The sequence below is a fragment of the Lithobates pipiens genome, unplaced genomic scaffold, assembly GCF_037356315.1.
Source record: "Lithobates pipiens isolate NorthernLeopardFrog02 unplaced genomic scaffold, aLitPip1_a1.2 Scaffold_37, whole genome shotgun sequence".
NCBI lineage: Eukaryota > Metazoa > Chordata > Amphibia > Anura > Ranidae > Lithobates > Lithobates pipiens.
In genome coordinates, this window is record NW_027507825.1 from 17,087,397 (window position 1) to 17,101,978 (window position 14,582).

Here is a 14,582-nt window from a genome sequence, read left to right on the forward strand (position 1 = left end):
CAGGAGATGGTCAGAGACTGGGGACACTGTACAGGAGATGGTCAGAGACTGGGGACGTGGTACAGGAGATGGTCAGAGACTGGGGACGCGGTACAGGAGATGGTCAGAGACTGGGGACGTGGTACAGGAGATGGTCAGAGACTGGGGACGCGGTACAGGAGATGGTCAGAGACTGGGGACGTGGTACAGGAGATGGTCAGAGACTGGGGACACGGTACAGGAGATGGTCAGAGACTGGGGACACGGTACAGGAGATGGTCAGAGACTGGGGACACGGTACAGGAGATGGTCAGAGACTGGGGACGTGGTACAGGAGATGGTCAGAGACTGGGGACGTGGTACAGGAGATGGTCAGAGACTGGGGACATGGTACAGGAGATGGTCAGAGACAGGGGACATGGTGCAGGAGATGGTCAGAGACTGGGGACACGGTACAGGAGATGGTCAGAGACAGGGGACATGGTGCAGGAGATGGTCAGAGACTGGGGACATGGTACAGGAGATGGTCAGAGACAGGGGACGTGGTACAGGAGATGGTCAGAGACAGGGGGCACGGTACAGGAGATGGTCAGAGACTGGGGACACAGTACAGGAGATGGTCAGAGACAGGGGACATGGTACAGGAGATGGTCAGAGACTGGGGACGTGGTACAGGAGATGGTCAGAGACTGGGGACGTGGTACAGGAGATGGTCAGAGACTGGGGACATGGTACAGAAGATGGTCAGACTGGGGACATGGTACAGGAGATGGTCAGAGACAGAGGACATGGTACAGGAGGCGTCTCCCATTGCAGGCCAGTGTGCCTGTGCCCCATTGCAGCCAGTGTTCTGCATTGCAGCTAGTGTGTCCCATTGCAGCCAGTGTGTCCCATTGCAGCCAGTGTGTCCCATTGCAGCCAGTGTGTCCCATTGCAGCCAGTGTGTCCCATTGCAGCCAGTGTGTCCCATTGCAGCCAGTGTGTCCCATTGCAGCCAGTGTGTCCCATTGCAGCCAGTGTGTCCCATTGCAGCCAGTGTGTCTCATTGCAGCCAGTGTGTCTCATTGCAGCTGTGCAGGTCCATCTCTGCTCTCCCCTATGGGAGATCGGGTGACGATGGACCGCAGTATCCGTCGTCACCCGATCCAATGACGGATGGAAAAATAGCTTTTTCCTCTGTCGCACTTTTTCGGATCGGAGCGGGTTGGATGTCAGCGGACATGACACCGCTGACATCCGACGCTCCATAGAGCTCTATGGAGCATCCGTTCAGGTCTGCCTGAAAAACTTAGGCCGCGTACACACGCGGGGACTGTTCGCCCAACTTTGTCCGTCAAACAGTTTCAGCAAACAGTCCGCTCAAAATTAGCATGGACGGACATGGCCACACACGACGAACGAACAGTTTGCTGAAACCGTGCGCGATGACGTGTACGGCACGTACGACGGGACGAAAAATACGACGTCCTATACACTGTATTATAACTTTCGGCGTGTAAATCCTTTCTGACCATGCGCGGAACTTAGTTTGACGAACAAGCCTACACACGAGGGGACTGTTCGCTGAAACAAAGTTTCAGCGGACAGTTTTTCGGAATTTCCGAAAAACCTTGTTCAGCGGACTGTTCGCTGAAACTGTCCGCTGAAAGCCCACACACGGGCGGACTGTCCGCCGAAACACTGTTCAGCGGACAAAGTTGGCCGAACAGTCCCCGCGTGTGTACGCGGCCTTACAGGCGGACCTGAACGGATCGGTAGTGTGAAAGGGGCCTAAGTGTATAATAATTGGTTTGTGTGATCACGGAAATATGTACGCAAATGATCATGTACATATGCGTGCAGGCAAATTAATTGTCAACTGCCAATCAATGTACAGCCTGTTACAATGTTTTATCAGAATGTAAGGTAAGGGATTACAGTACAGATGTCAAACAGAAGGACTACGGTCTGAATTTGGCCTGCCAGGCCATTTCATGTGGTCCTCGCACTTCTGACGCAGCTGCTGAACCCCCCTGTCTCCGCCCCACTTTCTTTTAACAGGCAGCAGCAGAGGACAGAACTCCTCCACCAGATACTGCGCTTCTCTGTGCAGCCACAGCAACCCCTCTTCTCCTCCTCCCTCCTCCTCTGGTCTCAGCATTTAGCTGACTCCGGCAGCTGACTACAGACCCCCTCTGGTCCTCCTCCAGACCCTGCACTTTCTGCTACTCAGCTCTGCCCCCGGCAGCAGCACAAGATAAGGGGTGGGGGGGTGCACTGTGATTTAAGGAATGGTGGGGGACTCTTGACTTGTGATTGTGGGGCGGCTCTTGACATCTGATATCAGGGGGAGTAGGGTGTTCTGGATATCAAGTCAGTTACAGATACAATACAACCGGCCTTTAGCAAGTAACCATAAGGCTGATGAAATTGAGTTTGACACTCCTGGATTACAGGATTGATAACAATTGTAGCTGACAGAGGACTGCAGACTCGCCTCTCCTTTCTTAGGCCGTCTCTGTATTCCTCTAGGGCTGGGCTTGAAAATACTTGCATCATCTTCCCGAACCCAGCAGAGAACAGTGTGGGGACTGTAGTCTTTTGAACAGACATCCTGGATCTGCATAACTATCCCTGGACTACACATCCCAGCATGCCATCTGCTCCAGAGAAAGAACTCTGGGAGAGGCTGTAAAAGGGTCAGCCGATTAGACCCAAGCCTCTTGCTTCCCGGGTTCCATCTAGTAAACACCCCTCCGCTGCTGTGCGAGAGGACTGCACCCTACCACTTGGCAAAACCGCGATCCAAGCTCCAACCCAGGCGGGTCCAACGCCGCTTCACCACAGCGTCCCTGTAACCAGCCTGATCAGGTGACCCCAGAAGCCGGTCCGGCATCTCAGCCCGTTCTGCAGAAGGATGCACTGACTTGAATCGCTCTTCAGGAGGTTCCTATGCTATTCTTCAGTTTGGTGAGAGGGCATCCGCTTGCCAATACAATTTCTGCTTGATCTTCACAGAACACTGTATATAGACACCTCACACCTGAAATTGCCTTATCCTAAATCACAGAACACTGTATACAGACATTTTACACCTGGAATTACCCTAAGGATTACAAATAGCCAGGCACAACTGCTTGCTTTGATTACACATCACTCTGCCACACTCAAGATTTTTGTTCTATGAGCTCCAACTTCCCGGTGACTATCATTGCAAGGCCTTGCATCCTGGACACTGTTAGCCTATTGCTATTTAAAAGGGCACACCCCTAAGATGTAGAATACCCAGACTTTAATAAGGATTAAAGGTATAATAGGCCATCCTGGGGTCCCCTGTTTAGCAGTGATGGTATATACAGCAAGTAGTAGTTTTCCTTAGATATTCATTCATTTATTGTCTATATTTATTGCTATTTTATATCTGTGATTCCAAGTTGTTATTCCTTTATGCCTCAGTGGGCCTTTTCAGCTGAGTTTTGTCTGTTTACCCAGGACTTAACTGACTAATACCCTGTTAGGCGACTCTCCCTTTTGAATGAGTAAAATCAGAGAGAGCTAATCAACCTGCATTGTGTCGGGGTATTATTTAAAGGTACATTCAGCATGTCTGAACCTAGAGTGTCAGGAGGGCTGGAAAGTTCACAGGGTCAAAGTAGCGCAGATGAATATGCAATTCTAAGCAACTGCCAAGGGGGGCAGTGCTACACAAGGATAAAATATACAAAGGTTTAGATTGAGAGTTAAATGTGGGAAATATTTTATTGACATTAGACCAAACAAAGAGGAAGGAAGGACAAGGGGACTGTTGGGAGTTGTGCTTTAACATAACCGGGGACCAGGGTATGGCTTAACATGACTGGCCCAGGCTAAATTGGAACATCTCAATCCATCCATCCTGGCTCAGATATTCCTACAATCATGATGCTCCCTCCATTATCTGCTCTACCCCTCCTCCCTCTCCTTAATTTATTATCCAGTAATTGTAGCCAGTGCCACCTTTGTGTGGAAAATCCATTAGTTTCTACATTCCTGGAATATGTCATGTTGGGTGGGTCTACAGCATTGCAGATAATCCTAGGCTGCAGCTCCTCACATAAACATTTTTTGCAATATGCACACAAAGGAGCATGCTGTGCTATAACTATCATTGCCTCCCCCTGTGCCCTATATTACAGCAAGCATTTCTTTCACTCTACAGAACCCAGTAGGGGTCCAAAAGAACTTGGGTAGGGCCAGCGTTCTACGCGCATGGCGGGCAAAACCAGGGTCAGGCAGCTGCTGAGAAAGTAGATGTCCCAGTTTGCCCAATAATTGGCCATACTGGGACTTCTGGTTCAATAGCAGCTGGAGGACAATATTAACATGACCAGATTTTTAAAATGAAATCCGGGGATTTATATATATATTTTTTTTATTGGCAAATGGTAAACTATTTTATAAGAATATTTTCCTCAAATTATATATGCAGTGTATGTGGTTTGTGTTTATGGAATGATTGTATGCTATATACATTATTTCTCATATTTCGTCCATGAGATAAAAAAAAAAGATGCTACTTAGAATTTTTCAAGGATATTGTTAAGAAGATAAGATAGAGAAAAAACTTTTCAATGCATATTTTGTATTTTATTCTTACCAAAGAAGCGCAGAGGTGCGCTATGTACTGAGTGCAGAGTTCAGGGGTGCGCTATGTACAGAGTTCAGGGGTGCACCCATAGATGTTTCAAATCTTAGCAGGTGCATGCTAAATCAGGCAAGATTCTAATCATCTATGACTGGCTTAACTTACACTGACATCAACAGACATCAACACTGACATTAACAGTGCACTAATATAATGATCAGCTTGGGGAGAGGAGTGCAGACTATATGGTGGTGAGTATTATGTGCAAGATGGTTTCAGTAGGGCAGTGGATAGTGTCAGTAGAGTAAATGAAAGTGTACATTTTTTTTTTGTTCATTATTTTATTTTTTTACAATTTTTTATTTTTTTGTCTTTTTTTACAAACATTTTGTGAGAGCAGTTGGTGGTGTCAGTATTTTTATTATTTTTTTTTTTTTTTTACAGTTACATTTTTATTTTATACATTTTTTTTTCATACTGCTTTGGTTGGGGGTGGGGGAGTTGTGGACGGTTATGGCTGGATGGTGTCACTAGAGCAGTGGACAGTGTCAGTAGCTTTTTATTTTTTCATTTTTTATGTAGCATCTTTGTCTTAAACAGGGCTGCTAGTAAATTGCAAATCGAAAAAAAAAAAAAACACTCTAAAGTTTTAGATTCTGCTGATTCAAAATTTATCAATTCGAATGTTTTGAATAGAAGAAAAATCAGTAAATTCAAAGAAAATTCGAAAAAAATAAAAAATTCCGAATACGAACTGAACAAATCAACTGAATTTTAACGGAACTAAATAACTAGATTAATGAAGCCAAATAAAACATTTTTTTGTTTTTTTTGTCATGCACATATCTATTGTCTAGACCAGCCTTTCTCAACCTTTTCAACACAGAGGAACCCTTGAAATAGTTCTCAGAAATCTACAACTCATGATACATTAGTGTGATGGTCAGTGGGAAGAATGGTCCTTACACTTGTGGTCATTGGGAAGAAATACCTCCTTACAGAGAGCTAAAAATATCAATGGTGTTGGTGGGAACTTATCTGAGAGGCAGAAATTGCCCAATGGTGAAGGAACCTCTAGCATCCTTTGGAGGAACCCTAGGGTTCCACAGAACCCTGGTTGAGAATCACTGGTCTAGACATAGGTTTCATGCACATGGCCATACAGGGGTCGTACAGCATGCAAAGCCTTTGTAATGACATTCCTAATGTGATTGTAGCTGTATTAGTGCAATTGTGACAGAGAAAATTGAGTACTGTCCGTGATACTTTTTTTATTTGCACTAACATACAATTTTTCAGGACAAGCTTTTGCGTTATTTCCCCTTCTTCAAGGTCCAAGCAGTACTGATTTACAAATTTTTAAGCAGAATGTAAAAACCAAAAAAAAAAAAATATAAACGCAAAAGAAAAACACAAAAAAAAACATCTCTGAGGGAAAGGAGAAAAAAAACAAAAAAATAAAAATAAACCACATACAAATCAATGGCAATAAAGATAACAGCAGAGTTAAGCCCCATACACACTATTAGTTTTTCTGCTGAGTTTTTCCTTCAGATTTACCAAAACCATGTAGTAGAAGGGCCTGCCTGATTGCATACAAATTGAAACTCCTAAGGTTTGACCTCATATTATATGGCTTTGGTAAATCTGAAGGAAAAACTCAGCAGAAAAACTGATAGTGTGTATGGGGCTTTAGTGAGATAAGACAGAGGGAGAGCTAACTCTGCTGTTATCTTTATTGCCATTGATTTGTATGTGCTGTTTTTTTGTTTTTTTTTGTTTTGTTTTTGTTTTTTCTCTCCTTTCCCTCAGAGATGTATTTATTTATTTTTTGTGTTTTTTTTTGTGTTTTTTTTTATTTATTTTTTTGTTATTACATTCTGCTTAAAAATTTGTAAATTGGTACTACTTGGACCTTGAAAAAGGGGACATACCCCAAAAGCTTGTCCTGAAAAATATTATGTTAGAGCAAATAAAAAAAGTATCACGAAAAGTAGTCAATTTTTCAATGACATTCTGAGATCCGCTGCATTTCTCAGGCTGGGTGCTCAGATGGTGACACCAGTAGACAGTACAGTGCCATGTGTATTAAATGGCCACTTGTAGTCTTCATTGGAAGATAATGTGCTAGGGTGACAACTCAGAAAAAGGATTGTGAGAATCGGGGGACAGGGGGCAGAGTGTTGTAACCTTATAACAGGAAGGAGTTTTATGGCAGGATCACCCTGTAATTTAATATAAGCTGCACATTTTAAAAGACTGAAAAAAATCATGTTTGAGATGACATTAATCATTTTTAAAGCATATTTGAGATGTTTGTAATCAGATTTACATCTACTTTAATAAGCGAACATGTAGTTTGTTGAAGTATATTCTAAAGCTGTCTCCTATTGCCTGCAGGTGGATTTACGGATCGCAATTATGACTGGAGCTCGGAAGAGGAGGAATACGAGAAGAAGGCCCACCCAGTGCAGGTCCTGGTCGTTAAAGACGACCATTCCTTTGAGTTGGATGAAGGGGCATTAAATCGCATCTTGCTTTCGGAGGCTGTGAGGGAGAAGGAGGTTGTAGCCGTGTCCGTAGCTGGAGCATTTAGGAAAGGAAAGTCATTCCTCATGGACTTCATGCTGCGGTACATGTACAAAACCGTACGTAAATGGCTTCACTTAACTTATCTTTTAAACGTAGGTTTTCATACAGTGCCTTGAAAAAGTATTCACACCCCTTCGAAATTTTCCACATTTTGTCATGTAACAACCAAAAACATAAATGTATTTTATTTTATTTTCCAATATTTTTTATTCAAATTTTCCACCAAGAGAAATACAGTTTCAGTATCTGACATCGTAGATACACAGAGGAGAAAGAAAATAATAAATGTATTTTATGGGGTTTTTTTTGTGATAGACCAACACAAAGTGGCACATAATTGTGAAGTGAAAGGAAAATGATAAATGGTTTTCACATTTTTTTGTACCAATAAATACAGTAAAACCTTGGATTGCGAGCATAATTTGTTCCAGAAACATGCTTGCAATCCAAAGCACTTGTATATCAAAGCAAATTTTGCCATAAGAAATAATATAAACTCAGATGATTTGTTACACAACCATTTATTCACAGGTTTTTCAGTTTAAAGTCCATATGGTTGTGTAACCATAAAATGTCCATCCACAAATGGATTAGAAGCAAAATCAAGCAGGAGCTCCAGAGCATAAAAGAGAAGGGAGACGCCTCCTATGCCGCGTGCACATGATCGGAATTCTCTTCGGAAAAAGCTCTGATGGTTTTCCCCAGCTGTCTTGCCTACACACGGTCACATCAAATTCCGATCGCTTATAACGCGGTGACGTACAACACGTACGACGGGACTAGAAAAAGGAAGTTCAGTAGCCAATAGCTTCTGTCTCGTAGTTGAATCTGAGCATGCGTGGTTTTTGGCATGTCGGAATTGCCTACACGCGATCGTAATTATCAATAGAAAGTTTTTCCGTCTGGAAAATTGAGAACATGCTATCAATTTTTTTTTTTTTGGCTGGTGGAAATTCGGACAGCTAAATTCCGATGGAGCGTACACACGGTCGCATTTTCCAATGAAAAGCTCTCATCTGTCTTTTTCTGGCCGGAATTCCGATCGTGTGTATGCGGCATAAGTGTAGCAATATGGTTACATTTAGCCACTTCCACCCCAGAAGAATTTACCCCCTTCCTGAACAGGGCACTTTTTGCGATTTGGCACTGCGTCGCTTTAAATGACAATTGCGCGGTCAGGCGACGTGGCCCTCAAACAAAAATGATGTCCTTTTTTTCCCCACAAATAGAGCTTTCTTTTGGTGGCATTTGATCACCTCTACGGTTTTTAGTTTTTATGCTATAAACAAAAACATAGCGACAATTTAGAAAAAAAAGCATTATTTTTTACTTTTTGCTATAAAAGATATATCCCCAAAAAAATATTTAAAAAAGCATTTTTTTCCCTCAGTTTAGACCGATACGTATTCTTCTACATATTTTTGGTAAAAAAAATAGCAATAAGCGATTATTGATTGGTTTGCACAAAAGTTATAACGTCTACAAAATAGGGGATAGATTTATGGCATTGTTATTGATAATTTTTTATTTTTCTTTACTAGTAATGGTGGTGTTCAGTGATTTGTATCATGACTGCGACATCTACACATCAGACAATTTTGACGCATTTTTGGGACCATTGGCATTAATACAGCGATCAACGCTAAAAAATTTGCATTGATTACTGTAAAAATGTGACTTTCAGTGAAATCCCAACCACGACACTACCTGCCTGGAGTTTGCATGTTCTCCCTGTGCCTGCGTGGGTTTCCTCTGGGCACTCCGGTTTCCTCCCACAATCCAAAGACATGCAGGTAGGTAAATTGGCTTCTGTTCAAAATTGGCCCTAGGATATGAATGGGGACCTTGGATTGTGGGCTCCTTGAGGGTAGGGGCCAATGTGAGTGTGCAATGTACAGGGATAGGGACAATTGTAGAAACTCACTCTGGTTGAACTGGATGGACTGGTGTCTTTATTCAACCTAACTAACTATGAAACTATGAAAGGGTTAACCACTAGGTGGCAGGGAGGGGTTAAGTGTGTCCTAGGGAGTGATTCTAACTGTGGGGGGGAGGGGCTGTGTGTGACACGTCACTGATCACCGCTCTCGATTACAGGGAGGGCTGATCAGTGAACGTGTCACTAGGCAGAACGGGGAAATGCTTGTTTACATTAGCATCTCCCCGTTCTTCCTCACTGTGAGACGATCGTGGGTATTCCCGCAGAAATCAGGTCCGCGGGACCCGCCATCAGAGTCACGGAGCTCCCGGCTGGCACGATCTGAAAGCGAGGCTCGAAGCGCTCGTAGAGTGCAGCATGGAAGGGATGACATTGATGGCGGTGGGGAGGATGGTCTATGTGGACAGGTTTACCCCGAATGCCTGCATACTTAGATGTGCCGGATTTAATCATCAACCATGTGAGTCGCTAAATGTTGTACCTCCATTAAATGTAACCATTTTTACTGCTACACTTGGAGGCGCCTCTTTCCTCTTTTATACTCAGTTGTGACTCTATTTGTATATCAGGATATATCGCACTTGCGTATCAAGTCAAAATGTATTTTAAAAAATTAGCTTGTCTTGCAAAACGCTCTCAAACCAAGTTACTCTCAAACCAAGGTTTTACTGTATCTGAAAAGTGTGGCGTGCATTTGTATTCAGCCCCCTTTAGTCTGATACCCCCTAACTAAAATCTGGTGGAAAACCAATTGCCTTCAGAAGTCACCTAATTAGTAAATAGAGTCCATCTGTGTGTCATTTAATCTCAATATAAATACAGCTGTTCTGTGAAGCCCTCTGAGGTTTGTTAGAGAATTTTAGTGAACAAACAGCATCATGAAGGCCAAGGAACACACCAGACAGGTCAGGGATAAAGTTGTGGAGACGTATAAAGCAGGGTTAGGTTATAAAAAAAATATCCCAAGCTTTGAACATCTCACGGAGAACTGTTCACTCTACCATCCAAAAATGGAAAGAGTATGGCCCAATTGCAAACCTACCAAGACATGGCCGTCCACCTAAACTGACCGGGCCGGGCAAGGAGAGCATTCATCAGAGAAGCAGCCAAGAGGTCCATGGTGACTTTGGAGAAGCTGCCGAGATCCACAGCTCAGACGGGAGAATCTGTCCACAGGACAACTATTAGCTGCCCGCTCCACAAATCTGACCTTTATGGAAGAGTGACAAGAAGAAAGAAATTATTGAAGGAAAGACTTAAGAAATCCTATTTGCAGTCTGTGAGAAGCCATGTGGAGGACACAGCAAACATGCGGAAGAAGGTGCTCTGGTCAGATGAGACCAAAGTTGAACTTTCTTGCCTAAAATCAAAAGACTATGTGTGGCAAAAAATTAACACTGCCCATCATCACCACTGTCAAGCATGGTGGTGGCAGCATCAGAATGCATTACTCCTGCGCTTGTGAAGGTGCTGCTGGTATAGGGTGGTAGTACTTTCAAAGGCAGTGAATTTAACAAATGATCGTGCGTGTCCTGCTGCCTAAACTGACCAGGGGTGGTCCGAAAAAAAACAGGTGAAGGAGAAGAGATGGAAGGCGCGTGATCTGACGCTTTGATCAAAAGATGTATACAGTTTATTCACATAAAAAATGATAAAAGCATATGCAAAGTATCTACGTATTCAAAAGAAGGTTAACAACATATTTAAAAACAAGTTTTTAATGTGATAACAGGCATGCCCATACAAGGACAAGCATTCAAAAAGTGGGCTAACGTGTTTCGTGAGTAACAATAAGTCTGCATGATAGATAGATAGATAGAGGACCAACATGAAAGGGGAGTGGTTAGTAGGGAGATGGGTGTTTAAATACTTCAACTACTTAAACATTTCTATTTAATTAGAACTTCACTCTTATATGTCTCAGGGTCTGCACTGTATAGTCTGTCGTTCCAACATTTTGCTCCATATACTTGATACTATACACACATCTTTTTGGTGTCCATTCCATTTGGAGCGCTGGGACATGGATAGCTGCAAAGCTAAGGAGTAATCATCACGTAACATGTGACATCTCCCTACTAACCCCTCCCCTTTCATGTTGGTTCTCTCTCTCTCTCTCTCATTCATATATATATATATATATATATATATATATAGAATATCTAATATATATTTCATGAAGACTTATTGTTACTCAAGGCTCTGATGAAGAGGACATCCTTGAAACGCGTAGCCCACTTTTTGAATGCTTGTCCTTGTATGGGCATGCCTGTTTTCACATTAAAAACTTGTTTTTAAATATGTTGTTAACCTGCTTTTATGAATACGTAGATACTTTGCATATGCTTTTATATTTTTTTTACGTGAATAAACTGTATACATCTTTTGATCAAAGCATCAGATCACGCGCCTTCCATCTTTTCTCCTTCACCTGGTGGCAGCATCATGTTGTGAGGATACTTTTCTTCAGCAAGAACAATGAAGCTGGTCAGAGTTGATGGGAAGATGGATGGCACCAAATACAGGGCAATCTTAGAAGAAAACCTGTTAGATTCTGCAAAAGACTTGAGACTGGGGCGGAAGTTCACCTTCCAGCAGGACAATGACCCGAAACATCCAGCCAGAGCTACAATGGAATGGTTTCGATCAAAGCATATTCATGTGTCAGCCCTTGTACACACGGTCAGAGATTCCGACGAAATGTGTCCTATTGGACCGTTTTGTCGGATAATCCGACTGTGTGGTCTCCATCGGACTGTTTCCATCGGAGTATCCGACGGACCAAGTTTTCCAACTTGTCCGTAAAATTTTCCGACAAAATGCTCCGACCGGACATACTCCGATCATGTGTAGCCTACTGCGACGGACAAAGTGCCACGCATGCTTAGATCAAATTCCTAGACCAAAGCTATTGGCTACTAGACTGAACGTAGTCCCGTCGTAACGAAATAACGTCATCACGTTATGTACGATCTGATTTTCTGACAACTTTGTCCGATCGTGTGTATGCAACAGTTTCGGACAAAATCCGTCTGACAAAATCCAACGGATTTGGTTGTCAGAATGTCCGACCGTGTGTACAAGGGCTTAGAATGGCCCAGTCACACTCCAGACCTAAATCCAATTAAGAATCTGTGGCAAGACTTGGAAATTGCTGTTCAGACGCTCTCCATCCAATCTGACAGAGCTTGAGATATTTTGCAAAGAAGAATGGGCAAACATTTCACTCTCTAGATGTGCAAAGCTGGCAGAGACACCCCCCAAAGACTTGCAGCTGTAATTGCAGTGAAAGGAGGTTCAACAAAGTATTGACTCCGGGGGGCGCCATACAAATGCAAGACACACTTTTCACATATTTACTTGTAAAAGAAATTGAAAACCATTTATCATTTTCCTACCACTTCACAATTATGTGGCACTTTGGGTTGGTCTATCACATAAAATACCAATAAAATAAATTTACGTTTATGGTTGTAACGTGACAAAATGTGGAAAATTTCAAAGGGTGTGAATACTTTTTCAAGGCACTGTGTATGTATATATATATATATATATATTTTTTTTTTTCTATTTTATTTATTATATTATTTATTCAATAAATATATTTAAATATGTAAATGTATGAATTATTTTACTTAGTATTATTTATTAATTTTAATATATAGTCAAAAAACCTTTTTTCTTGTTTTGGAAAAAGCAATAAAGGGTTAAAACCCTGTACGTTTATTTAAATATGGATTGAGCTTTAGATCCTAAAAGCATACAACGTGTATATTTATATATTTACAGGAACCTGTCGACTGGCTTGGTGATTATAACGAACCGCTGTCTGGTTTCTCCTGGAGGGGTGGTTCTGAGCGGGAGACCACCGGAATCCAGATATGGAGCGAAGTATTCTTGGTGGAAAAGCTGGATGGGAAAACGGTAATGGATGGGTGTCACAGATGACCCTTGATGACTTTGGGGGAAGTATTCAGAGAGATGCTAACTACTAACTTCAATGTTTCAGGTGGCCGTGTTACTGATGGACACACAAGGAACATTTGACAGCCAGTCAACCCTAAGGGACTCGGCCACCGTGTTTGCCCTCAGCACCATGATCAGCTCCATTCAGGTGTGACATTTTTATACTCCAAGTGAACGTCATTCAATGACCATAACTACCGTATTATGTCAGTTAAAACGAGGCTGACGCACAGTAGACCACGTTTCTCAGTGATCTCGTAACTGTTAGCGGCCATTTTTACAATGTAAAATGTATATCTAGATAAAAGTTTTTAAAACTTTGTAGTGTTGAACACTGTAGGGCAATCATTGGGATAATTTGTCCTAGTGGTGACCATTATAATTGGTAAAGTAAGTAGAATAAATGGAGTAATTATGCATTACAAAGCCCTTCAGTGGCACGCTGTCGCAGCTGAAGGCACTTCCATCTTTACCCCGTCTTCCCCCTTCCGGGTTTGTGGACTGGGCTGTGTGAGTGGCCGGAGCTGTAAAGGACTCTGAAGGAATGGCCCAGGAGACATCACCAGCTGCATCTACAGTAAATATCTCCTAAACGGTGCACGTTTAGGGGATATTTACAGTACTGGCCTGAACAGAGTCCTGACCTTAACCCGATAGAACACCTTTGGGATGAATTAAAGTGAAGACTGCGAGCCAGGCCAGCCAGTCAGTGCCTTACCTCACAAATGCGATTCTGGAAGAATGGTCAAACATTCCCATAGACACACTCCTAAACCTTGTGGACGGCCTTCCCAGAAGATTTGAAGCTGTTATAGCTGCAAAGGATGGGCCAACTCAATACTGAACCCTACGGACTAAGACTGGGATGCTAATAAACGGGTTGTAAAGGTTTGTGTTTTTCCACCTTAATGCATCCTATGCATTAAGGTGAAAAAAACACCTGCAGTCACTGGCCCCCTAGCCCCGCTCCCCCCCCCAATTTTACTTACCTGAACCCCTGCATCTCTTCAGTGGGGATGCGCTGTTTCTTTCTCCTTGGGGTCCCGGCTTTTGATTGGATAGATTAATAGCAGCGCAGCCATTGGCTCCTGCTGCTGTCAATCAAATCCAATGACGCAGGTGCCGGGGGGTGGGGCCGAGTCCGGCATTCTGTGTCTATAGATGCAAATGCTGGACTCGGGAGCACGCCCGCAAGGTAACCCCTTCGAGGAAGCGCTTCTCCGAGGGGGTTATCAGATGTGGGGAGGAGCTGCGAGAGCTGCCGGGGGTGGTAAGTATGATATGTTATTTTAAATAAAACAAAACAAAAAACTAAGCCTTACAGTCACATTCAAGTTCACGTGTGTAAAGGCAGACATGCCAATACATTTGGTAATATAGTGTATATTATATATAGCAGCATGTCAGAATTTCTAGTCTAGGAGAAAATGATACTCGTGTCCCCTGACCCCTTTGTGCATGCTTTGATGTGCCACAGGGCTTTGGGTCCTGAGTGAGCCCTGT

The 14,582-nt window shown here is 42.9% G+C and overlaps 1 protein-coding gene across 2 annotated transcripts in view; it reads left to right on the forward strand.

Moving 5' to 3' along the window:
- ATL1 (atlastin GTPase 1) overlaps positions 1-14,582 on the forward strand; it is a 167,209-nt gene that overhangs the window by 26,486 nt on the left and 126,141 nt on the right. For both annotated transcript variants that reach the window (XM_077466774.1, XM_077466773.1), the window contains 3 exons: positions 6,983-7,230; positions 12,903-13,037; positions 13,123-13,227. In XM_077466774.1, coding sequence (XP_077322900.1) covers positions 6,983-7,230; positions 12,903-13,037; positions 13,123-13,227 — 488 coding nt within the window. The remainder of the gene's footprint in view (positions 1-6,982; positions 7,231-12,902; positions 13,038-13,122; positions 13,228-14,582) is intronic.